The sequence below is a fragment of the Puma concolor genome, chromosome A2 (genome assembly GCF_028749965.1).
Source record: "Puma concolor isolate L17-30 chromosome A2, mPumCon1.1.hap2, whole genome shotgun sequence".
Classification (NCBI taxonomy): Eukaryota; Metazoa; Chordata; class Mammalia; order Carnivora; family Felidae; genus Puma; species Puma concolor.
In genome coordinates, this window is record NC_141668.1 from 100484950 (window position 1) to 100512158 (window position 27209).

Genomic DNA, 27209 nt, shown 5'->3' on the forward strand with positions numbered 1-27209 from the left:
TGAGAAGTGAGAGTACATTTTTCTGGAAAGAAAAGAATGTAATTTTGCCAGGAAACAAGACAGATTATTTGGAAAGGGAAAAACTTAGGACCAAATCTCAATGAAAGAGAAAGTTGTAGAAGCATGTGAAGGCAAATTTTCGAAAAAAATTACGTATGGACAGGACTGGCCGACCTGACTTCAAGCTATATTACACAGCTGTCGGTCATCAAGACAGTATGGTCCTGGCATAAAAACAGGCACAAAGATCAGTGGAACAGAATACAAAACCCAGAAAGGGATCCACAACTCTATGGTCTTCTAATCTTCAACAAAGCAGGGAAGAATGGCCAATGGGAAAAGGACCGTCCCTCCAACAAATGGTGTTGGGAAAACTGGACAGCAACATGCAGAAGAAGGAAACTGGACTACTTCCTTACAGCATACACAAAAAGAAATCCAGACTGGACGCAAGACCTAAATGTGAGACAGGAAACCATCAAAATCCTAGAGGAGATTTGACTTTGGCCACAGCAACTTCTTACCACACACATCACCATAAGCAAGGGAAAAAAACCAAAGATGAACTATTGGGAATTCCTCGAGATAAATCATAAAACACCACCAACAACAACAACACCACCAACAATAACAGACAAAAACAAAACAAAAACTTCTTTTCAGTGAAGGAAACCATCAACAAAAGTAAAAGACAGCCTATGGAATGGGAGAAGATATTTGCAAATGACATATCCAATAGAGGTTATTATCCAGAATACATAAAGAAGTTACACAACTCGATGCCCCCAAAACAAAGAATCCAGTTAACAAATGGGTAGAAGAGGCATGCTGGGTAGCACAGTTCTGTGTCCAACTCTTGATTTCAGCTCAGGGCATGATCTCATGGCGTATGGGATTGAGCCCCTCATCCGGTTCTGTGCCAACATCATGGAGCTTGCTTAGGATTCTCTCTCTCCCTCGTTCTCTGTCTCTCCTGTATGTGTGTGCGCGTGCGCACGCGCACACACACACACACACACCCACACACTCTCTGTATCTCTGTCTCACAATAAATTAATAAATCTTTTACAAATGAAATAGGAAGAAGATATGAATAGACACTTTTGCAAAGAAGACAGCCAGATGGCTCAAAGACACATGAAAAGATGTTCAACATCACTCATCATCGGGGAAATACCAATCAAAACCATGATGAGATCCCACCTCACCCTTGTCAGAATGGTTAACATTAACAACCCAAGACACAATAGGTGTTGGTAAGGATTCAGGGAAAGGGGAAATGTCTTGTATTGATGGTGGGAATGCAAACTGGTGCAACCACACTGGAAAACTGTATGGAGGTGCCTGAAAAAGTTGAAAATAGAACGACCCTATGATCCGGCAATTACACTCCTAGTTAGTTACCCAAGCAAGCAGCAGAGGCCCAGCCTGCATCCTCCCCTGACCTGAAAACAGGGAATGGCTGCTCTACTTAGAAACTGAGCTATGGAACAGGAGGTACACAAGGGTCTGGGGTGTGTCACGGGATGGGGCCTGGATGAATGTGTTCCAGGACATGGGGCAGGGGTGCTGTGCAGGAGGTCAAAATGAGGGAGTGTGGGCTCTTCCCTGCCCCATGGGCCACTCCCAGGTACCCCAATGACCTCAGTGCTGGCTTGTCCTCTGAATTCCTCAGGTATCCACTCAGTCCCAGGGGTCGCTCCCTTCCCAAAGAAGGCCCTAACGTCTTAAAGAGTCTGTAGATATTAGGAACTGCAGGCTACACCTGAAAAATGTGTACAAATTATGTCCCCAAAATTGTGCTAGGTGTACCATTCTAAAGAAATAGAGACTAATGGTACACATGTACCCTTCAGTACAAGTACGAGAGTCAAAATATTGGAGTTGGCCCAATTATTCAACTTGTAGAGACACAAAGTAAATGATGATGTGTGACCACTGAGGATGCAGAAGGGGACTGGACTTGAGCCTGTCCATTATGGGGACATAGGTACTAAAGAGCATACTCATGAAACGCTCCCCACCCAACCTGTCACACAACTGATACACACACACACACACACACACACACACACACACAAACACACACAATTTGCTGCACTAAAAGTAAAAGGACTGGAAGGAGGGACCCCATGTCTAATGGCAAATATTTCTTGACAAGGGTATATCATTTTATTCATATGTATTTGTATTCTTTTTTCTAATTCTTAATTTTCAGAGAGAGAGAGAGAGAGAGAGAGAGAGAATCCTGAGGAGGGCTTCATGCTGTCATTGTAGAGCCTGACTTGGGGCTTGATCCCATGAACCATGAGATCATGACCTGAGACAAAATCAAGTCAAGACACTCAACCAATTGTGCCACCTTGGCGCCTGTCCTTATTATTCAGATTTTTATTTCATTTAAGAAACAACATCCGTATAAAACCTATATCAGTAGTAAATGAGAAGATTTCTTATTTGAATTTGATGTTTGTTTAATATGCACCTTAGACTAATTTATTTTTTTAAAATTTTTTATTAACGTTTTTATTTATTTTTGAGACAGAGAGAGACAGAGCATGAACGGGGGAGGGTCAGAGAGAGGGAGACACAGAATCTGAAACAGGCTCCAAGCTCTGAGCGGTCAGCACAGAGCCCGATGCGGGGCTCGAACCCATGGACTGCGAGATCATGACCTGAGCCGAAGTCGGCCGCTCAACCGACTGAGCCACCCAGTCTGCTCCAGACATTTCTCTTGTGGCTTTTAGCTCTTGAGTCAAACTTCTAAATGGGATCCCTATCCCAGATAATGAAGATATTTCAAGTAGGAGGCTTCCATAATCTTTGTTCTTTGGGGAATATTCCTCTGTCCTAAAAATATTAGTTTGATTGAATATTTAACCAATTATTAATCACTCTCATGTTATGTAGCCAGACACAATAAGCCATGGTGTGTGATTGCACACACCTGAAAACCCCAGAGGAGCTAAAGCAGCAGAAACCGAGGTCAGTGGTTGCAGAGACCGGGGTGAGGGTTGAGCCATGGCTGACGGGTAGTATACATGTGTCTGTGATGGAAATATTCTAGGAGAACATAGTGGTCATGGATGTATAACTCTGTGAATATACGTAATGGCACTTCAATGTGTACTTTCAAAGGATCAGAGTAAATTATTTTGAAGTTAATTTTTGTTTTACGTATAAAACAATACATAAGGACAGTAAATATCTCTATACAAACCACAAAAATTACAAAGAACGAAATGACAGGGTCAGGGAATTCACTGTTTAGGGCTGCAGCGGACATGAGCCGCTGTTGGGGAGCTGAGGCTGGTTGCTCAGCTGCAGCAGGTGGTTGCTCCAGCCCTTCCGTGACCCCGCCGGTTGGGGCTGGGGGCTGCTCATGCTCTGGGGCCACCAAAGGGGCAGGTGGCTCTTCCAGCTCCTGACTGTCAGCCAGAGCTGGGAGTACCTCCTGCCCTGGTGGGGACGCTGCAGTGAGGGTCTCCGATTCTCGTACGCGCTGAGCTCCAGGAGAACTGGTGGCTTCAGGCAGCGTGGGCTGCGAGGCTGCAGGGGGCACCACAGAGATAGCGGGGGCTCACTCCTGAGGGACGTCTGAACGTGGCTCTGGAGCTGGTGCCATGGCTTCAAGAATAGAAAGTGTCATGACCGTGATTGCCATTCCATGGCAGGAAACCTCTCCTGCAGACATTGTCATCTGAGTCAAAGAACCCACCAGGAGGAAATCTCCCAGACGGCAGGCTAATGGAACAGTGATCTGAGACTAGTCCCTACGCCTGGCCCACCTGCAGTCTCAGGAAACATGTTCTCTGTGGCATACCCCGTCCCCTCCACACGCCCACATCTCCCCCCAGAGTCCTCCTCGCCCAGAGACTCTGGCTCATTGGGCTCACACTTTCTCCACCATGAGTAGAGAAGGCGGGCACGGCGCTGCAGCTCAGGGCCCGGCATGTGGACCCCTACATATTCCTGCAGTGCCTTCAGGCTGATGAAATCTGGGGGCTAGAAAAAGTACTCGGGGTAGTAGTCCAGCCAGGTGCCCAAGATGGAGGAGATGGCCCTGGGGATACAAAAGTAGCCAGAACAATCAGGACAGGGTGTTCCTCCCACACTGATGTCTCAGGACAGGCCTGTGGGACCTGGCCTCTATGCCTCCTGCTCCTGGATGTCCAGAGACTGTTCCTACACCTTGCCCACCTGTGATTTAGGAGTCCTACTTGAGATAGTTTAGTCACTGAAGAGGGACTGGCCAAAGTCTTTTTGACTGGGACCCCTTAACCAATGATGTGGCAAAGTCTGTCCATCTTGGGGAAGCCAGCCAGACTCCTCCGTGTGTCCCCCTGCCTACCTCCCACTAGAATTCAAGTCCGTGTGTGAGTGGAGGGGTGGTGTCGGGGTGAGTCAGTGCCTTCACTGCATACCCTAGCGCTCCATGAAAATATGGACAAATATGGGACAAGGGGACTCTGTCTCTTACTTGGGCTTTCTGGGACGCTCCTGATGCCTTCAACGTGACGACCTGTGCCTCTATGCTTCCTCATTCACTCAGTGCACATGTGGGTGTCCTCCCACTGTCATTGGTCTCCCATGGTGTGGGTGATATGTGCTCCTTGAGCCCTCACTGTGTCTCCTGTCCCCTTGCTAAGCACACACTGTGGATGTTCCCCAAGGTGGTGAGCGTGATGCTCCCCAAAACCATTATTCTGGGTCCCCTGATGGGGGTGGAAGCAAGGGTGTGAGTGGGAAGGGATGGGGTTGGACTCTCTAAGGGGCTGATGCTGTCCTCTGTCGCCCTCTGCTGTCTCCCTGTGCCCACAGCCCATCCTCTACCAGACAGGACAGAACCCCTTTCCTTGCTTCCAAGAGAAAGCCCTCAGAACTTTGCCCTCTCACAGGACTCTCAGACGTGTGGGATGCTGGGTCCTGCAGCCCCTCCCATGCACAGTCTCAGCACTGCCCTCTTGGAGAAGGAAGGCCCTGCAGCCTGAGCTCAGCCTACTCACAGTTTCTCCTGCTCCCGGGGTCCGCCATCCTCCTCAGCCTCCGAATGGAAGCCTCCGTATCTGGAGGAGGCCAGAAGGACATCATATGAGCTGTCGTGTGGATGCTACGTCTTGTCCTATCCAGAGTCACTGACTGCTGACTAGAATGGAGCTCTGGAGGGGAGGGTACTGTCCGCTCTGCGCATTGGATCCCAGTGAGCTCCTACAGAAGTGCCTGCACCTAGTGGGGCTTCCTGCGTGTTTGAAGAATGATAGGGCCCCAGTCAGCTCCATCACACATATTGGTGTGGGTCTGGGCGTCCTGCTCATCCTGGGCATCCTTGACTGGTTTGAGCCAGGACTCAGACACACGGATAGAGCCTCCAATCTCCTTTTCCAAAGGGAAAACAGACCAACTCAACACCTGGCGACAGTGAGGGATGAGGCAGAGAGTTGATCGTGGGCAAGAGGACAAAGATGACCCAGCAGAGACGCAGCCCTGCCAGCAGAGCCTTCCACAGGCCAGGGTGACTTTCCCTGCAGTGCCCCCACTGAGGACCTGGAGTTTTTCTACCCCGATCAGAGGAATAAAGTGAGACTCAGGGAGTTGGTGACTTTCCCTAGACTCAAAACCTCAAGGACTGAATCACACTGGGCTGTGAAGGGCAGGGTGCTCACCTCATAAACAACACTTCCAGGACCTGCTGGGTGGTAGTAAATGTTGGGTACGTGCCCAAGAAAGTGGCGACGTACGTGGGGTCTCTCCTCAGGAAGGTGGGCACGAGGTGCTCCACTCGCTGCTTCAGCAGGCCTGCATCGAAGGTCCACCCCACACAGTTCTCATTCTCATTCCTGGGTGTGACCTTTGTACCCTGAGCTAGAACACAGGAAGGACATAGAATCAGACACAGCACTATGGCCAACAGGAGGGTTGCAGTCCAGAATGCAGACCAAATCCCCAGACCCCAGTGACTTGTGGCAAGCCTGAGACCTGGGTGCCCAGAGTAGGAAAAAGGATCCTGGCATTCACACGAGAATTTGAGGTGGGAAATGACTGAACACATTAGGATCTCAGGTCAGATTGTTAGATGAGTATGGACAGCAGCTCCCTGCATTAACAGCAGTGTCCCTGTGATTTCTAACAGCACAGTGCATTCTGGGGATCCGAAGACAGGGACTTTACCTGGCAAAGGTTGGATCAGGATAATAGAACATGTAGGATGTTCAGTGCAGCACTGTGACATGGCAAGAGAAGGGAATCCTGTCACAGTCCCACATTTGTGAAGGGCTCAATGGGTGAGCAGGTGAGTGGTCTCATTTCCAGAATGTTGTCTAGGTGGTAAGGCCCTTGCTCCTGATCTGGAGGGGCCCCAGGGGCGTGTTCCTTGGCAACCAAAGTGCAGAACAGCAGACATAATGCCATGAGCCCCATATCCCTGTGGCTAAAAATCCCCCTGCTCATCGTGATCATGTGCCAGACTTGGAGAAGGTGTGGAAGGATGGTCAGGCCAACAGGGACACGTGGGAAGAGGAGTTTGGAAAATATGCAAACATCCTCTTTGTTTCCATGGAGGGAACAAAGTGGTGGCCAAATGATCATACTAATGAAGCACAGTGTCTTCCTGGCCTCGAGGAGATGGAGTTGGCAGCTTTAAAACCTTGGCTTGGTTGTAGGATACCATAGACGTCGGCCAGGGGGAACACAGTGGCAAGCATGAGAAGGTAAATCGTGAATGGGATATACAGTCCAAGATGCCCACACTTCCCCTCTCTCGAGGTATATTCAATTTCAAACATAGTGTATTTCATCAAGTCCAGCTTGAAGCAGGGCGATGGAATCCAAGCAGAGATCCAAGCAGAGATGGCACTCAAGGTGCAAAGCAACTTTCCTATCCCAGGGGAATGTCCCATTCTAAATTTCAGGAGATAATTCCTTTTTTTGTTGTCATAGGACTTGGTGTTGTCAGCAGGAGAGCAAGTTAATCTTATGTACGGTCACGGTAAAGGCTGTTTCCCACAGCTTTTACTTTTATTAGGGTGCTGGATATCTCGGTGGGGGGCTCTAGTCTATCATAGGGAGTAATAGGCCCTGCTGGTCGATCATTCCAATGTGTTAAGGTTGGAGCAGTATTTTAGGCCACTAGCCAAGATGGTTTTGCTTGTTACTTTCATATTTAATTTAATTTGTTAGTTTAATATTCTTTTTTTTTCTTTTTACCAGCCCTGCCGTTTGTGAGTTATAGGGTAGGTAAAACCTCCATTCAGAGTCATGTTCTTTTGCCCAGTTTTGCATATTATACTTTTGAAAGGTGACTCCCACTTTTGAAAGGTGTATATTTTATGAAGGCATCCATACATAGTTTCCAGTTTCTTGAATCCCCTAATGGTGGTGGCCTGGTTTGCATGGCAGCAAGGGAAAGCTTGGGTTAGGCCAGATGCAGTGACCACAGAAACCAGGGTGTATTTAGAACATTCACTCAGAGGAAGAGGGCTGATCGAATCAACCGGCCAATGTCTTCTTGGTTAGGAATTCCAGTGAATGGCTCCACATGCTTTTGGCAGTTTCCTTGGACATTGTTTAGAACTCACAGGGCAGGCTGTTACTGCGTTACCCACGTCAATGTACTTCAAGGTAATTCAGCATTCCTAGCAATATGCCATTCCATCTGGGCACTGCAGTGGCCACTCTTTCTATGCACCCATTCTAACGGAGTTCAGTAGTTAAAGCTTGTACTTTAGTACAAGTAGTTAAAGCGTGAGCTTTCTGACTGCCAGGAGGTGTCAGTGTCTTATACGCTGGTACAGTGAAAACAGTGAGGTCCGCCTTAGGCTCTGGCAGACAGACCCAAATGTCTTTCCACATATTTTGACTCCATAAGGGCTTGTTCATAATCATCAAAGCACTTGGCTTTCCATTGTCTGAGCCCTCTGGTTAATACCTTTAGAAAAGCCCAGCTGTCAGTGCAAAGGGTTAACAGCCTGACTGCTGCTTTCAACCCACTGGCTGCTACGGTTTGTTCCTGTTCTCATCCAGATGGTGTCGATGTTGGGCTGAATACTGATCACAGACCATGTGAGTAGATGTCCTCAGTATACCAGGTATCAGTGGGAATCACTCCTACCCACTCTTTCTCGGCTGCATTAGGAATAGGTGTGGGGCATCTGGAGGTTCTATACAGGGCCTGGTAGTGCCTGCACATCTAGAGACACTGGGCAGTGGACAGGGACTCCTCTGCTGAAAACAGGCATGCCACTTAGTCAAAGTAGGGGTTTGAGCCATAGCAGAGATGGGTCGATGAAAAATAGTTTTCATCTTCTCCTGCACAGTCATGGAAGTTCTCATCCCAGTGTGTTCTACAGTGAGAGGCTCCACCTGGAGGAGAGCTGTGTACATTGGCTAAAAACCATTGTTCTCTTGAGGGTATGTCAGATTTTGACCAAAATGCTAGAGGTACTCTCTCCTCTTACTGTCCCTGCCACAGTGCCAACCCATGCCTCTGGAGTCAAAGACACGTCTAATCCAAAAAGGAGCCCTGTTGGAAAAATGCCCAGAGCTTTAATCTGCCTTACTATTATTTTTTTAATGTACCATTTTAAACATTCATTTCTTTAAAAATGTGTATTTATTTTTGAGAGAGTGGGGGGGGGGAAGAGCGTGAGGTGGGGAAAGGCAGAGAGAGAGGGAGACAGAATGGCAAACAGGCTCCAGGTTCTGAGCTGTCAGCACAGAGCCCAATGAGGGGCTTATACCACGAACCATGAAATCATGACCTGAGCTGAAGTCAGAAGCTCAACTGACTGAGCCACCCAGGCGCCCCATGCCTTACTATTATTTTTACTTTCTCAAAGGTGGCTTGCTGTTCTGATCCCCTATCCCATATATGTCCTTTATTCATCAGATGCGTTAAAGTATAGAGGCACTGTGCCAGGTAGAGAATAAAAGTCCTCAAAAACCCCCAAGCCCCTACAAAACCTTGTGCCTCTTTCACATTCTTAGAGTTTGGGTGGACTTGCATCTTATAAATCACAGCTTCTGGAACAATATGAGTCTTACCTGACTAGATGATAACTCAAACCTTATGTGAGTGCCTGTTGCCTGAATTTTCTATGGGTTTGTTGTATATCCTTTCTTTTGCAGAGGTTCCAGCAAAGCCCGCAAGGTGTCCTGGAGTAGAGGCAAATCTTTACGTGTTAAAATTATATCATCAATATAATGATCCTGTCTCACCTATGTGGGAAAGAGAACAGAAGAAATAGGTCCCCAGCTACCATCCATGACATATGGTGGGACTGCCTATTCAGGTAGCCTTGGTGGGGGGGTGGTTTGAAAGTTCATCATTGTCCCTTCCACATGAAGCCAAGTTAAACTTTACCAGAAACCTTTACTCACCAAAGCCTTTTTTTAAAAAAATGAATTTCCTAAATGACTTTTGCAAGGACACTTTTTTTTTTTGACAAAGCATTAGAGTAAAACAGCTACTATCTGCAAATAACAAATAACAAAAGACTTAAAAATGGCCAGAATTAAAGATTTTTTGAGAGGTCATTATAATGCAGTTGAAAAGCTAGCTGCTATAGTGGTCTGTATGTTAGAGTCTTCCCCCACCCCACTTGTATTTTCTTCAGTCTCTGTCGGCAGTGTTTTGATTATCTGCTGGGGTGTTTACATTTCAAAGACATGTTAAGATTTACAACTTCAAAGGACCTGGAAAGAAAGAAGTTTTCTCCTAAAGGTTTGGGGGATACGTGTTATTTAAAATTTTCCTTTGTATTAGAGATTCTGTTTCTTCATCAATTACCACAACATCCTCTTCTTTACTTTCGTCACTTCTTTATAGAGATTCCACCTTTATAGAGATTCCACCTTTATAGAGATTCCACTAAAAGGTGGATGACTAATTAGTCATTAGTCAAGGTCAATGACTAATGACCTTGTCATTAGTGCCTAGATCTTTAGTCCATGGCAGATTGCATTGCAAAATGGCATGCTAAAGTCTCCTACTATCATCCTGCTCTACCATTTTGTCTGCCAGCCCCGAAGCTGTCATGGTGGTGGGCACTCTCATGTCCTCTTCCGATCTTAGCTCATCTTTTAACTTCCTAACATGGCTTTAGCCTCCAGTTGGACATCGCGGCTGGCCAAAGTGTCCACAGTAGAGGCCAGCCCACTGGGGCTACCATGAGCTTCCTTTCTCTGACACAATGCACAAGGTGTAGTTCCTTTAACAAGCACATTAGACCCAGTGGTGTTCTGAGGCCATCCCATCTTTGTGTGGCCATCTACAAGTATCTGACATAGGGTCCTCCCTCCCCACAGAGAGGTCAATGGCCCACTTGGGATTTCCCCTCCAGATGTCTCTTTCTCAAGGCCCATTCTTCGGTCTCCTGCCTAACTTACCAATTGTTGGTTCATAACCCTCCGAGAAGTTTCCAGGTATCACCTGACACTGGTCTTCATATACAGAAGGCAGAGAGAAACCAAAGGAAGAGGCAGGCCACTTCAGGTTGGTAGGTGGCAGTTTTAATAAGCAAAAGGAACTTACATTTGAGATTTCTCTTAGGTGGTAGCAAGGCAGATGGATCCCTGCACCCACTCACTAAACCCTACAAGTTTCTAAAGAAACGGAACTGGGCCCAGTCACATGTACCACGTAGATGTTTTCAACACCAAATCACCATCTTACGGCTATGTCCTTGGAGTAGCCTCGGAATGGGAAAGGCCGTTAGAATACACACCACAAGGAGAGGAGAAAAGTGCGAAACCTCTGAGGGCCTGAAGTCTGGCTCACAGGTCAACTGAAAACCACATCTTTTTTATGACATTTCACAACAATTACCTGTGCATTTACTTTTATTAATATTTCATTCCACCATGTGGCTTTAAGCTGCTATTTCTTTCATTTCACCTTAATTGACTATATTGAGCATTTCTCTTTTTATTTTTTTTCAACGTTTTTTTATTTATTTTTGGGACAGAGAGAGACAGAGCATGAACGGGGGAGGGGCAGAGAGAGAGGGAGACACAGAATCGGAAACAGGCTCCAGGCTCTGAGCCATCAGCCCAGAGCCCGACGCGGGGCTCAAACTCACGGACCGCGAGATCGTGACCTGGCTGAAGTCGGACGCTTAACCGACTGCACCACCCAGGCGCCCCTGAGCATTTCTCTTTTTTATTGAAATGTATTTGACATAAAAAGTTGTGCACATGTAAGGTGTACAGTGTGTTGATTTGAGACATTTATATACAGTAATTTAATTGCCATTGTAATGATAGCACATCTATCTCATCATATAACTTTAATTTCTTTTTGGGATGGAAATACCTAAGATCTGGTCTTTGGCAAGCTTGGTTATTATAGGGCAATATTATTGTTGTTTCACTATCCTATGAATTAGATCTCCTGGACTTATTTGTCTATTGGTGTCAAATCTGTACATTTAAACAACATCTGCCCTATTCTCCCAACCTCAGCTTCTGATAACCTCCATTTACTCTGTTTTTATGAATGTGATTTTTTTTGGATTCCACATATATGTTATATTATACTGTATTTGTCTTTCTCTGTCTGCTTTACCTTACTTAGCATAATTTCCTCTAGGCCTATTCATACTATTACAAACGGCAGGGTATCGTTCTTTCTCATGGCTAAATAATATTCCATTATACACTTATACCGCATCTTCTTTCCCCATTCGTTATCGACAGGCACTTAGATGATTTCCATATCTTGGTTATTTTGAATAATGTTACAACAAACATGAGTGTACATATTTTCTTTGATATCCTGTTTTTAATTCCTTTGGGTGGGTATACACCCTGAAGTGTCAATATTAAATCATATTTTAATTCTATTTTTTTAATTTTTTGAGGAGGGCCCATTCTTCTTCTATAGTGGCTGAACACATTTACATTCCTGCAGACATGTCCAAGGATTTCTTTTTCCCCACATCTTAGCCAATGTGTGTTACCTGTTGCCTTCTTGATGACAGCCATCTTAACATGTGTGAGGTGAGGTGATATGTACTGTAACTTTGATTTGCGTATCCCTGATGACTTGTGATGTGACTTTCATGTATGTGTTAATCATTTGGATGTCTTTTTTGGATAATGTTTATTAGGTTCCTCACTTCATTTTTTTTCATTGAGTTGTCATAGTTATTTTTGTTGTAGTAGTTACTGTTATTGTTGTTACTGAATCATGTAAGTTCTCTGTATGTTTTGTATATTAAAACCTTACATAATATATAGTTTGCAAATATTTTCTTCCATCCTGCAGGTTGCCTTTTCATATTGGTGATTGTTCTTTTGGCTGTGTAAAAGCTTTTCATTTTGATGTAGTCCCACTTGTTGATTTTACTGATAGCTACTTACCTTCATTTTTCTAGTAAAAGCTTCACACTTTTCTTCTTTCCCTTTAATATTTTTGATGCCACAATTTACCTCTTCTTATGCTGTATATTCAATTCCAAATTATAGTAGCTATAGCTATTTTGAAACCTCTATTTGCTTAACCTTTATACTATACTTAAGTGGTTTCTCCATCATCCTTACAGAATTAGAATTTTCCGAATCTGACTGTGTATTTTTCACTTTACCAGTGTGTGGTGCACTCCCATGCACTTCCCTATTACTAAGTGGCATTTTTCAATTTAACTTGGGCTCCTTTCAGCATTGCTTGCAAGGTAGGTCTACTGGTGATAAATCCCCTCAGGTTTTTAGTCTATACATGTCTTTCTTTCTCCTTCATATATTCAGGATAACTGCCAGATACTGTATTCTCAGTCTGCAATTTTTCTCTTTCAGCACTTTGAATATATCATTCTAGTCTTTCCTGGCCTCCAGGATTTCTGCTGAGAAATATGCTGGCAGTCTGGTGGGAGTTCCTTTGTGGGTTAAACTGTTTTTGCTCCTGGCTGCCTTTAGTATTTATTCTTTACTTACCTTTGATTTTTTTTATAGTTTCATTATAATGTGCCTTACAGAATGTCATTTGGTATGGAGATAATACAGTGATCTATTATCTTCTTGAAATTCGATGTCCAAGTTTTCTAGGCTTGAGAACTGTTTACCTATTATTTCTTTAACTTAATTTTCTGTCTTCTCTCTCTCTTCTCCTTCTGGAATCCTGATTATTTGGAGATGACATTTTGATTGAATTACCTACACTACTCAGGGTTTCTTCACTCATTGATTCTTGGCTCTTCATTGTCTTACATCTGTGTGATTTCAAAGGTTACATACTTTAACTCATTTTTTCCCCTTTCTTCTCTCTGCTTACTCTACCTTAGATGTTCTGTATTGTATTCTTCACTTCATCCAACTCATCGAATTCTTTACCTCCAGAATTTGTTTCTCTCTTTTTAATCATTTCTGTGCTTTGATAAAGGTCTCATTTTGTTCCTGTACCCTCTTGTGAATTTTGTTTAACTGTTTATCTGAGTTTACTTGTAGCTTGTCAAGTTTCTTCAATAGAGCTATTTTACATTTTTTATCAGCTAGATTACAGATTTGTCTTTTTTTCTGTTGTTGGGGAAATATTGGTAGCTTTTGGCAATGCCATGTTTTCTTGGTTTTGATATTACTATATTGCTATATACTATACTATACTATACTATACTATAGCATTACTATATTGCTGTTTTCACATTTGAAGTATCTTTACTAGTTATCAACACATGAGGAACTGTTTATTGATGCTGCCTCTTAGGAGATCACAAATTTGTAATAGATAGAACTCCTCTACTCAATGGCAGAAAATATTTATACATTATACACATAATAAGGGATTAATATCCAGAATATATAGAGAAATCCTAAGACTCAAAAGAAACAAACTAATTTAAAAGCTGGACAAAGCACTTGAATAGACGCTTTCCCTAGGAAGATATACAAATGCCTAATAAGCACAATAGAAGATGCTCGTTTTTAGGGAAATGCAAATCAAAACAACAGTGAGGTATCACCTCACACCCATTACAATGAACATGACTAAGATAAAATAGACAATGACAAACATGGTTGTTGGCAAGACAGTGGAGACAATGGAATCTTTGTGCCCTGTTTTTGGTAATGTAAAATGGCACAGCTTCTTTGAAAATCAATACAGCATTTTCTCAAAAAATTAAACACAAGATTAACATAAAATCCAGGAATTCCACTTCTGGGTATATACCTAAAAGAATTGAAAGCAGGTTCTCAACAAGATATCTGTACGCTTATGTTTATAACAGCCTTCCTTACCATATCTGTAATGTGGAAGCAAGCCAAGGGTCCACTGACAAACAGATAAACAAAATATGTTATACAACTACACTGGAATATGGTTTACCCTTGAAAAGGTAGGAAATTTTTTACATATATTATAATGTGTATAAACCTTGCGGGCATTATGCTAAGTGCAATAAGTTAGTCACAAAAAGATAATTACTTTATGATTCTGTTTCTATGAAGTAACTAAAATAGTTACATTCATAGAGATAAAAAGTAGAATAGCAGTTGCCAGGTGTTGGGAGGAGAAGGGAATGGGGAATTATTACTTAATGGATACAGCTTCAGTTTTGAATGATGAAAAGTGTTCTGGATTTGGATGTTGATGATGGTTGTACAATATGAATATACATAACACTACCAGACTGTTCACTTAAAATGATTTAGATGGTGAAGTTTAGATTATGTGTATTTTACCAGGCTAAAAATGTATTTTTAATATATTTTTTAAGGAAATTTAAATTTCCTTAAATCTCCTTTAAATTTTTTAAGGAAATTTATTTAAGGAAATAAAAAGCAATGGGAAGAAATTGGGGAGATTAAAAAAAAATTTTTTTTAAGTTTATTTTTGACAGAGAGAGAGGCAGAGAATGAGCAGGGGAGAGGCAGAGAGAGATGGAGACACAGACTTGGAAGCAGGCTCCAGGCTCTGAGTTGTCAGCACAAGCCTGACACAGGGCTCGAACTCACAAACTGCAAGATCATGACCTGAGCTGAAGTCAGCCGCTCAACCAACTGAGCCACCCAGGCGCCCCCAAATTGGGGAGTTTTTAAACAAAGAAGGAGTTGATTTTATTCCTGTATTTTATGAAGATTATTTTCTCAGCAGCATGGAGAACAGATTGAAAGGAAGTAACATGGAAAATATTGGCAGAAGATGTAAAGATCTGAAGTAGGACATAAGTAAGAATTTCTTTTCTTTCTTTCTTTTCTTTCTTTCTTTCTTTCTTTCTTTCTTTCTTTCTTTGTGAGAGGAAAGAACACACTCAAGAGACTCATGTAATAAAATTAATAAGCTACTTGAGAGGTAAGAGACAGAGAAATAGGTGGAAAGAAACTTTTCAAGGTGGAGAAAACATGAAAAGGAGCTGATAAAGAAGATAGAAAGTTAACGGTTTTACATGAGCTTGAAGACATATTACCCAAATGAGATTCTCCAGTAGGATACTGGATATGGCTATGTTAGTGTCAAGCTCAGAAATACTTCAGATTGAGATGTACATTTGAGGATAATGAGCATATCAATGGTAAAGATCTGAATGTGAGAGAAATAATACACAGAGGCTCAATAAATTACCCTCAGTATTCTGCAGAAGCCAACGGAGTAATCATCTGTCCAGAATACAAGTGCCTTACTAAAATATCTGTTTTATTAATGTGAATTAAATCTCTGATTAGATGTGAAATAATGACTAATATGTTCCTGGAAATGATTATTTTTCATACTATAAATCTGCAAGTGACTATAGTTTTTTTTTTTTTTTTTTCAACGTTTATTTATTTTTGGGTCAGAGAGAGACAGAGCATGAACGGGGGAGGGGCAGAGAGAGAGGGAGACACAGAATCAGAAACAGGCTCCAGGCTCTGAGCCATCAGCCCAGAGCCCGACGCGGGGCTCTAACTCCCGGACCGCGAGATCGTGACCTGGCTGAAGTCAGACGCCTAACCGACTGCGCCACCCAGGCGCCCCGTGACTATAGTTTTTAACAAGAAAATAAATCTTCTGAGAGGGCAAGAATTATAACCTTAATTTAAAATTTTTTTTTCAACGTTTATTTATTTTTGGGACAGAGAGAGACAGAGCATGAACGGGGGAGGGGCAGAGAGAGAGGGAGACACAGAATCGGAAACAGGCTCCAGGCTCTGAGCCATCAGCCCAGAGCCCGACGCGGGGCTCGAACTCACGGACCGCGAGATCGTGACCTGGCTGAAGTCGGGCGCTTAACCGACTGCGCCACCCAGGCGCCCCATTTTTAAAAAATATTCTGTAAACCTCTATGGATACGCATGTTTGCAAGTAGTGTGATAATGTCATAGTATACATTCTTACAAAATATAGACTTGTAATTTTCCTACATAATCCAGATTTTAATAGCTGTAACATTCAATTACTAGAAACATCTTGTTCTATGAAAATGGTAGGAACTGGTAAAATATTAGCTGTATCTGTGATGAAGAATTTAGCCAGCTATTGTAGGATAAATTTTCTATCCTAACAAAACTTTTGATTCCTGGATTTCAGAGCCAAACTTTAGTGGTTTTTTTTTTAATTTTATTTCTGTTTTTGCAGAAACTATTACATAGTACGTGGTCAACCATTGTTCATAGAGGATGTTAATATTGGGAAATGTTTAATGTTGAACACCATGAGAAGGTAGTGATTTTCTTGATTGCATAGGAGTTAACCATTGAGTAGCAAATATTCTTAGAGTCAGATCTGTAAAAGGAAAGTAAGACACACCCCTAGCACTCTGATCAGTTTAAGCATCCATGTTTTAGAGAAGGCTATGACAGTGGGAGAGAGAATTATCTCTGAGCCTTGGGATTTAGAAAGTGGCAGTTCATATCAGCAAATACTGTGAGAGGACTCATCTCTGTAGTTAGCCAAGTTTTCATTCAGGGATAAATACCACACTGCCCACATTGAATGGAGTTTTCCAGAGAGATCAGTGTGTCTGGAGTGTCAAGAGGAAAAACTTGATGGAACTTTGGAGGCCTAAAGTGGAATAAAATATTTTAAGGGTCTTTATGCATCTAAATGCTGTCATGTGTAAGTCAGGATAAAGGCACATTGTCATTACCCTAAAGGAGAGTTTAAACACTCTGCAGGTGAGGAACTACCTTCCAGAGGACTGATTGACTTTTGTTAGTGTAGCAGGAGCCCACACAATTGTGGTTTTCTTTTTTGTAATGCAAGTGTCTGACTTAAGCTTTGATTGCCAGGACATACATCTCAAAGAGGCATCCATTTCAAAGAAAGCTATCTCCCATAAACACATCCCTAGCCACAGGGGTAGACAAATAGGACACCTCCCCCCACTGAAGCTCCATTGATTGGTAAGTCTTGGTTGATTTCAATAACTCAGCATTTGGGGCACTTGTCTTTTTTATTCTCTGTACTTTTCCCACTCTTATGTTTTAATTTACCAATAAAGACTAATGCCATGACACCCAAGACCCCCATTTATACCATAACAAAAACACAACCCCACCCTGTGTGTACTATCTTCTCTCTCTCTCCCCTCTCTCTGTCTCCCTGACCCAACAAAAATCTTGCTGACACCAAGTATAATTTCCATGTCTTTTAAGTAATAAAACTATCTTTTTTCACTTTCCTGAACTTGTTGTTGAAGGGTGTCTTGCCATCTTACTAAAAACAACAAAGGTTGGGTCATTGGTTAGTTATAAGCTAAGACCCACACAAAACAGTTTGTGTAATCAGCAGGATTGCATGATTGCCCTAGCACTTAATCAACGGGAGTGTCCTTTACCTGTGACTTGCTAACTAACCATCTAACTCAGGTGGGTAATACCACCTGGGAAAGAAGTAACACTTGCTAGAAGTTTTCTTGCTACTATGTGCTTTTCCATATTTCCTCTGTCACATTTTGCCTGTGGTATGCAACCCAAAAGGCTATCGCTTCCATAATAATCCAATGATCCCCAGAGAAGCATGATCAGTATCATATGTTCTAACAAGATGATTAGACCACTAATTATAAAAGCCTTACTTGACTATTAAAGTGTGAAAGGGTCGTCTCTGAATCAAGGCCAAGGAAAGCTGAGGAGGTTGGACTGGATCAGATCGGATTGCAGACTTACTGTCACTTCCTAAGGAGAGGCTCTGGACTAAAGGCATGACGAAAGGATTCCTGTAGGTGAGTGGGATGAGAGATGCCTGCCTGCAACCAATGACTTAATGGTTCTTGCCTGCACTGTATGTCCTAACCCAGAAAAGTGAAATAGCCTTGCAAGAAGAAACCAAAGGCAACACAAAATGAAAACTACAACAGAGGCCTACAGTCTCTGTGTCACCAGTTCACTCACAAGTGTCACTGCCTTCCCTGACCTGATGGGATATGATGGGTATAATTCCTGGCATGATGTTGCTAAAAAAAATAAAGGACAAATAAAAATGTCCTGAACTTTTGGGATTAGCACCTCCTTAGAGCCTTGAGAAGGTAGACTAGCCCTTTGATAAATGCAAAACCCCATGGATGCTTCCTGGACATTATTTAATACCATGCATACCAATAGGCCAAGACTCTGGCATTACACTCCAGGAGCCTAGGGGCTTTTCCCATTGTTATCATGCTGGTAGTGACAGACCCAATTCTGGAGAAGTCTTTTGGGACTCCCTGGAAAAGAAATCAGCCATCTACGAAGAGGGCTCATAGTGACATCATTGAAATTTTTTCGGTAATATCATGTAAGATTAAGGTAACACACAAAAAAATCAAGAAGTAGCAATTGAGTTAAAAAAAAAACAACACAACTATGCCTTAACTGAAATTTAAACCTTTCTTATTTTATGTAGAAAGAAGGAGAGGAGGCTATTGTGGGTTTTCTTATTTGCTTAAAAGAGCTCTGAATTTTTACTCATGGCTGCTAAAATGTGTCCACTGGCCAGTATGTCTAAAACCCCTAAAATCCATAACTTTCTTAAAGGTCCATCTGGGCTATATGCTTATTCCCTCTGAGACACCACAAATCCTGCATCCCTTGGCTTTTCCCTGAACAGGTGAGAATGAAGAAATGTACCTGATGAGGCATTCTTCCTGCAAAGGGAAAAGCTAACAGGGTTATTGAGTCCTCTGGTGAGGAGAAAGGGGGAAAAGAAAAGGCAAAGTCCCCCAGAACCACTAATGTCTGTACCAGGACCTTCTTCTCCTCACTTGGATATTTATTGCTTGGCACCGTCTCCTCACAGTGAATGAAAAACAATAAGATAAAGCCCAGGTCCTGTGGTACAAAACTGGCATAATTGAATGGGTTTACCATTTCCATAACTATAGTAACCCAAAGGACCCGATCTTCATGTCCAACCCTGAAAAGGTCCCATTTGACCATGAGTCCAGAGAATTATATTTTACAGATGCTCCCCCTAGTTACAGGATCAGAATGATGGGAGAAAAAGAAACAAAGTGAGAGGGGCCAACATGGAGAAGTAGGGGGACCAAATGTCCCGTGTCTCTCAAACAAAGAAGTGTAGAAGCCAAGGGACTTTGAACACCAGAGCTTGGGAGGAAAAGAAACTGAATCTATTAGGAAGAAAACGGGAAAGCTGGAAAAAAGATAGGTGGGTAACTGAGAACTGGGGGAGATTAAAAAAGGCCAAGTGGGCACGGAGGGGTGGCACCCCCTTCTGCGGAGAGGCAAAGGGAGGAGAAAGAGTGGCTGGGGAAGTGCAGGACCGTATCTGGACAGGAGAAAGACCTCGGACTGAGACTGAGAGGGATCCGATCTGTAACTGCAGGGCTTTCTTTGGACTGGGGCCGGCTCCCTGTTCCGAAGTCCACCTGGAGAGGAGGGGAGCCAGGCCTGGGTGCGGTGGTAGGTCAGGGGCGCAGTCCGCAGCTGGAGAAAGTGGTTCCCTCCCCAGAGGGCTGCACGATAGTACAGAACCTGCCTGCCTCCGCCACCCTGGGCACAGTGGCTGGGCCGAGGGCGCAGTCTGCAGGGAGACAAGGCCGCTGTCTCCCTGGAGTGCTGTGGGAAAAGACAAAGCCGGCCTGTGTCCGCCACCCCCGGGGCTCGCGGTGGTGAAGGCGGCGGCTCAGTACGCAGGAGAAGTCGGTCCTCCCTGAAGTGCGGTGACAAAGACAAAGCCAGCTGGGACCACGTATCTGCCACACTGAGAGGCGCATCCCCAGGGCCAGAGCATGCGGAGCAGGACTTTGAATCCTAGTCAAGCACAGGATCAGGGGAGTCGGTGGAGAGAGGGAAGACCGCCCCCTCTGCACCCGTGGCACAGTGAGGACAACTCAAACTGTCCACTGGGTCTGGCTCTGTGGAAAAGAGACTGGGGGATCACCATTCCCCCCCCCCCCCCCACACACACACACACCACCACCACCAAGGCGGGGCCTCAGGGATCACTACCAGGCCCATAGTGGAGGTGGGTCCAGACCACACCAAACCACGTTCCTTTGCACTGGGTAACTGCTATATGGACTGGAGCGGCACAGACCCTGCGGACAGCTCGTCCCGACAAGCTATGCAGCATTGCCTGGATTAACTCTAGGTCAATTCTGGATATACAGATATATTCCCCCACCCCACCACCCCATTTCTCCTCCTTATCTCTTCTTTCCCTTGGCTGGTCACTCTGGTTATCGGTCTGTCTAAACAGACATTTAACCCATTATCTTCATACATGTTCTACACCTCCTTCTTTACACTCCTTTCTCTCTCTCTCTGGAATAACCAAACCATATAGTTTCTCTGTCTGGGTAACTATATCCTCGTTTCGTTTTCCCCACCTCCTTCCTTAGTTTCCTTTCTCTCTCTCTGGATTAAGCCTTTTAGTCTCTCTGCCTAATCAATGTTTATTTTTTCTCCCCCCCTCCACGCATTTCTCCCGTGGTATGTGCTCATCCATTAGCACTGCCTCCACTCTCTTCTTTACTTGTAGTTGGTGTTTTTGTTTTTGTTTTTTAGTCTTTAGGTTTTTGTTTTTGTTTATTTGTTTGTTTATTTGTTTGTGTGTTTGTGTGTTTTTGTCTCCTGTTTGTCTATCTGTTTTCCTTTCCAGGGCTACTCCAAGGAAGAAATCAAGGCACATCTGGTGGAGGGTCCAAAAAATCACTACGAGTAGGGTAATAAAATAATCAAAGTCACAACAACAGAGAGCAAGTAACAATTCCTGAAAAAACACCTCCTGAAAGGCCAGGCCCTGGACAGTGTATGACCCTCCTTTAATATAGCAATGCTCACAGGTGCAGAGCACATAACAAGATTTGAACACTCATAAGGGATAGAAAACTAGCCAAAATGATGAAATGGAAGAATTCTCCTCAAAAGAAATTCCAGGAAGTAGCTACAGCTAATGAATTTACCAAAACTGATTTAAGCAATATAACAGAAAAAGAATTTAGAATAATAGTCATAAAATTAATCGCTGGGCTTGATGAAAGCATAGAGGACAGCAGAGAATCTATTGCTACAGAGATCAAGGGACTAAAAAATAGTCATGAGGAATTAAAAAATGCTATAAATGAAGTGTAAAATAAAATGGAGGTGAACACAGCTCAGATTGAAGAGGCAGAGGAGAGAATAGGTGGATTCAAAGATAAAATTGTGGGAAAAGAGGGAGCTGAGAAAAAGAGAGATAAAAAAAATCCAGGAGTACGTGGGAAAAATTAGAGAACTAAGTGATACAATCAAACGGAACAATATACGTATCATAGGAATTCCAGAAGAAGAAGACAGAGAAAAAGAGGCTGAGGGTGTATTTGAATGAATCATAGCTGAGAACTTCCCTGATCTGGGGAAGGAAACACGCATTGAAATCCAAGAGGTACAGAAAACTCCCTTCAGACATAACTTGAATCGATCTTCTGCATGACATATCATAGTGAAACTGGAAAAAGAAGGATAAAGAGAGAATTCTGAGAGCAGCTAGGGATAAACGGGCCCTAACATACAAAGGTAGACACAGAAGGGTAGTAGCAGACCTATCTACTGAAACTTGGCAGGCCAGAAAGAATGGCAGAAAGTCTTCAATGTATTGAACAGAAAAAATATGCAGCCGAGAATCCTTTAACCAGCAAGCCTGTCATTCAGAATAGAAGGAGAGATAAAGGTCTTCCCAAACAAAAACTGAAGGAATTCATCATCACTAAACCAGCCCTACAAGAGATCCTAAGGGAGATTCTGTGAGGGAAATGTTGCAAGGACCACAAAGTACCAGAGACACCACTACAAGCATGAAAACGACAGACATCAAAATGACTCTAAACCCATATCTTTCAATAATAATGCTGAATGTAAATGGACTAAATGCTCCAACCAAAAGACATAGGGTGTCAGAATGGATAAAAGAAAACAAGACCCATCTATTTGCTGTCTACAAGAGACTCATTTTAGAGCTGAGGACTTGAAAAGTGAGGGGATTGAAAGTGAGGGGATGGAGAACCATCTATCATGCCACTGGAAGTCAAAAGAAAGCTGGAATAGCCATACTTAGACAGCTAGACTTTAAATTAAAGGCTGTAACAAGAGATGAAGAAGGGCATTATATAATAACCACAGGGTCTATCCATCAGGAAGAGCTAACAATTATAAATGTCTATGCACCGAATACAAGAGCCCCCAAATATATAAAACAATTACTCACAAACATAAGCAACCTTATTGATAAGAATGTGGTAATTGCAGGGGACTTTGATACTCCACTCACAGCATTGATTAGATCATCTAGACACAGGATCAATAAAGAAACAAGGGCCCTGAATGATACATTGGATCAGATGGACTTGACAGATATACTTAGAACTCTGCATCCCAAAGCAACAGAATATACTTTCTTCTCAAGTGCACATGGAACATTCTCCAAGATAGATCACATACTGGGTCACAAAACAGCCCTTCATAAGTATAAAAGAACTGAGATCATACCATGCACACTTTCAGACCACAATGCTATGAAACTTGAAATCAACCACAGGAAAAAGTCTGGAAAACCTCCAAAAGCATGGAAGTTAAAGAACACCCTACTAAAGAATGAATGGGTCAACCAGGCAATTAGAGAAGAAATTAAAAAATATATGGAAACAAATGAAGATGAAAATACAACAATCCAAACACTTTGGGATGCAGCAAAGGCAGTTCTGAGAGAAAAATACATCGCAATCCAGGCCTATCTCAAGAAACAAGGAAAATCCCAAATACAAATACTAACAGCACACCTAAAGGAAATAGAAGCAGAACAGCAAAGGCACTCCAAACCCAGCCGAAGAAGAGAAATAATACAGATCAGAGCAGATACAAACAATAGAGAATCAAAAAAAACAAAAACAAAAACAAAACAAAACTGTAGAGCAGATCAATGAAATCAAGAGTTGTGGGTTTTTTTTGAAAAAATAAACAAAATTGATAAACCTCCAGCCAGGCTTCTCAAAAAGAAGAGGGAGGTGACCCAAATAAATAAAATAATGAATGAAAATGGAATTATTACAACCAATGCCTCAGAAATACAATTATCAGGGAATACTATGAAAAATTATATGCCAACAAACTGGACAACCTGGAAGAAAGGGACAAATTCCTAAGCAACCACACGCTTCCAAAACTCAAACAGGAAGAAATAGAAAACTTGAATAGACCCATAACCAGCGAAGAAATTGAATCAGTCATCAAAAATCTCCCAACAAATAAGAGTCCAGGATCAGATGGATTCCCAGGGGAATTCTACCAGGCATTTAAAGCAGAGATAATACCTATCCTTCTCAAGCTGTTCCAAAAAATAGAAAGGGAAGGAAAACTTCCAGACTCATTCTATGAAGCCAGCATTACTTTGATTACCAAACCTGACAGAGACCTAGCAAAAAAAGACAACTACAGGCCAATATCCCTGATGAATATGGATGCATAAATTCTCAATAAGATACTAGCAAATCGAATTCAACAGCATGTAAAAGGAATTATTCACCATGATCAAGTGGGATTCATTCCTGGGCTGCAGGGCTGGTTCCATATTCACGAATGAATCAATGTGATGCATCACATTAACAAAAGAAAGGATAAGAACCATATGATCCTGTCAATCGATGTAGAAAAAGCATTTGACAAAATTCAGCATCCTTTCTTAATAAAAACCGTCGAGAAAGTCGGGATAGAAGGAACATACTTAAACATCATAAAAGCCATTTATGAAAAGCCCACAGCTAACATTATCCTCAATGGGGAAAAACCGAGGGCTTTCCCCCTGAGATCAGGAACACGACAGGGATGTCCACTCTCACCGCTGTTGTTTAACATAGAGTTGGAAGTTCTAGCATCAACAATCAGACAACAAAAGGAAATCAAAGGCATCAAAATTGGCAAAGATGAAGTCAAACTTTTACTTTTTGCACATGACATGATGTTATACATGGAAAACCTAATAGACCCCATCAAAAATCTGCTAGAACTGATACATGAATTCAGTAAAGTCGCAGGATACAAAATTAATGGACAGAAATAAGTGGCATTCTTATACACTAATAATGAAGCAACAGAAAGACAAATAAAGAAATTGATCCCATTCCCAATTCCAACAAGAATCTTTTACAGGCAGCAAATGGATAAGTCTTATTTGTTTATCCATTCCATCACTCTATTTCCTTTGCTTGGAGTGTTAAGTCATTTAGTCCATTTACATTCAAAGTCGTTCTTGATAGGTATGTAATTATTGCCATTTTATTACTTCTTTTATGGTTCTTTTTGTAGTTCTTTGTTCCATTATTCTCTTGCCTTCGCCTTTATTCTCTTCTCCTTCTTCTCTTGCTGGCTTTCTTTAGTGATATACTTGGATTCCTTTCTTTATTTTTGTATATCTATTACTGGTTTTTGATTTAAAGTTACCATTAGGTTTGTGTTTAGCAGTCTGCATATGGCAGTCTATATTAAGTTGATGGTCACTTAAACTTGAACCCTTTCTTCACTTCCCCCAGCCTTCCAGGTATATGATATCATACTTTAATCCTTTTATTTTGTGAACCCCTTAATTTCTTTTTGTATACGTACTTCATTTTACTGCTTTTGTGCTTTCCACGTTCCTTACTCCTGCTCATGTTCTTTCCTTTCCACTGAGAGAATCCCCTTTAACATTTATTGTAAGGTTGGCTTAATGGTTATGAATTCCTTTAGCTTGTGTTTATCTGGGAAACTCTTTATGTCTCCTTCTATTCTGAATGATAGACTTCCTGGATACAGTATTCTTGGTTGCAGCTTTTTTTTTTTTTTTTCCTTTCAGAGCTTTGATTATATGATGACTCTCCTCTGGCCTGCTATGTTTCTGCTGGAAAATCAGCTGATAGCTCTGTGGGGTTTCCCTCATATGTAACTGTCTTGCTTTCTTTTACTGCTTTTAAAGTCTCTCTTTATCACTACAGTTTGCCCTTTTAATTACCATGTGTCTTAGTGTTGGAGCCTCTTTTTGTCCTAGACCTGGATTTCTGTTTCCTTCCCCAAATTTAGGCAGCTTTCAGCTTTGTTTTCTTCAATAAATTTTCAGACCCCTTTTGTCTCTCTTTTCCTTCTGGGACCCGTATCATGCAAATTTCATTACACTCTGTGGTGTCACGGAGTGCCATTATTTATTTTCATTTTTTAGTATTCTTGTTGCTTCTCTCGTTTTGCTTCTTTGTTTTCCATTACTCTGTGCTCCAGATTGCTTACCTGTTCTGACAACTGAAACTGTGTCCTTATGAAGGAGAAGTCCTGTGGTCCCCTGTAGTGCAATGTCCCCTCATCACCTGACCATGGTGCTTCAGGGTGTCTCATGTGTGTGGTGCATGTATCCTGCTGTTGTGGCTGAGCTGTTTTTGCCTTCAGTCCAGTCACCTGCAATGGCTCTCTTTGCCTGCTGTGGATAGGATTTGGGCCCTGTGTTGTTGATGGGCCAGTGGGCTTGTGTTGAGTCTGACCTGGCATTTGTCAGAACCACAGTCGCACTGAATTCCAAGGTACTCTCTCCCTGTGTTGTCCTCTGAGAAGCCTTCATTGGTGGACAGGGCCTGAAGTCAGACAAAATGTGGCCCCCAGACTCCACTGCTGGGGCCACAGTGGAACATGTGTTGATGGTTATCTTGCCCTCTTCCCCAGGTGGGAGTCACTTTGGAGCTGTGTTGGACTTCGTGCAAGCTGCATGCACACTGCTACGCTTGTGGCACCACTTTGGATGGACTCCTCCTGAGGGTGTGTTGGATGGGGCAGGTCTGCAGGAAAACACAGAGTGTGGCATGCAGGGTTAGCCAGGCTTGCACAAGTACACTGTGGGAGCAGATCTCCAGCTGCTTTGTAGAACTACCAGTGGTATCTCAGCAAGGGAATGCTGGTGTGGAGTGCTCTTTTAGCAAGCTCGGTGGAGAGCGCTTTGAATATCACTGGTGTCCACAGGTGTTTGTGTGTTTATCTGTGGGCGTGGGGTGGGCAGCGAGAAGGAAATGGCATCCACCAGCTCTTCTTTCCTGGATAAGTGTTCTATCCTCTGCTCCTCCAGCACATATTCTGAGATTACTAAATAAATCTCTTTCCCATATACCCCAGGAATTTTTCAAACTTCTCCTCCTCCTCCTCCTCCTCCTATTGCTCCTCCTCCTCCTCCTCCTCCTCCTCCTCCTCCTCCTTCTTCTCCTTCTCCTTCTTTTTAATTTGAGATGGGGAAGACTGGAGGGGGAGAGAGAATCTTAAAATTCTCAGATCATGACCTGCGCCTAAATCAAGAGTCTGACACTCAACCGACTGAGCCACCCAAGTACCCTCAAATGCTACTTCTATGCTTTATCTCAGCGGTGTTGTTTGTTGTATTGTCTCTTCTTCAAGTACAAGGACTCAATTTTCCATCACCCTTCAGCTCTCCCAGAGCCAAGATCACTGATTTTAAAGTTTCAGGTGTTAGGCCTCACTGATTGTAAAAAACTTGTGGAGTTAAGCCTCTCTGGGTTTCACAGCCAAATGTTACAGGGATTCATCTTCCCAGTATGGGTCCCTGTGACTCAGGTGCCTGGTGTGGGATCTGTTCTTTTCCCATTTTTCTGCCTGTGGGGTCCCTCCCTCCCATAGACAAATAGCATACGATCTCACTCCTATGTGGAATTTAAGAAACAAAACAAAGGAACAAAGCAAAAAAATTAAAAATAAAAAAGAGAGAGAGAGAGAGACAAACCAAGAAACAGACTCTTAACTACAGAGAATAAACTAATGGCTACCAGAGGGCAGGTGAGTGGGGCATGGGTGAAATAGGTAATGCG

The 27209-nt window shown here is 42.8% G+C and overlaps 1 protein-coding gene across 1 annotated transcript in view; it reads right to left on the reverse strand.

Moving 5' to 3' along the window:
• The window catches only part of LOC147583369 (biliverdin reductase A-like), a 28205-nt gene extending 24251 nt beyond the window's left edge, over positions 1-3954 (reverse strand). Inside the window, exons 1-2 of the mRNA XM_086682213.1 lie at positions 3778-3954; positions 3452-3549 (exon numbers count right to left, since the gene is read on the reverse strand). Of these exons, the coding sequence (XP_086538339.1) occupies positions 3452-3549; positions 3778-3954 (275 nt within the window). The remainder of the gene's footprint in view (positions 1-3451; positions 3550-3777) is intronic.
• Positions 3955-27209: the final 23255 nt, after the last annotated feature.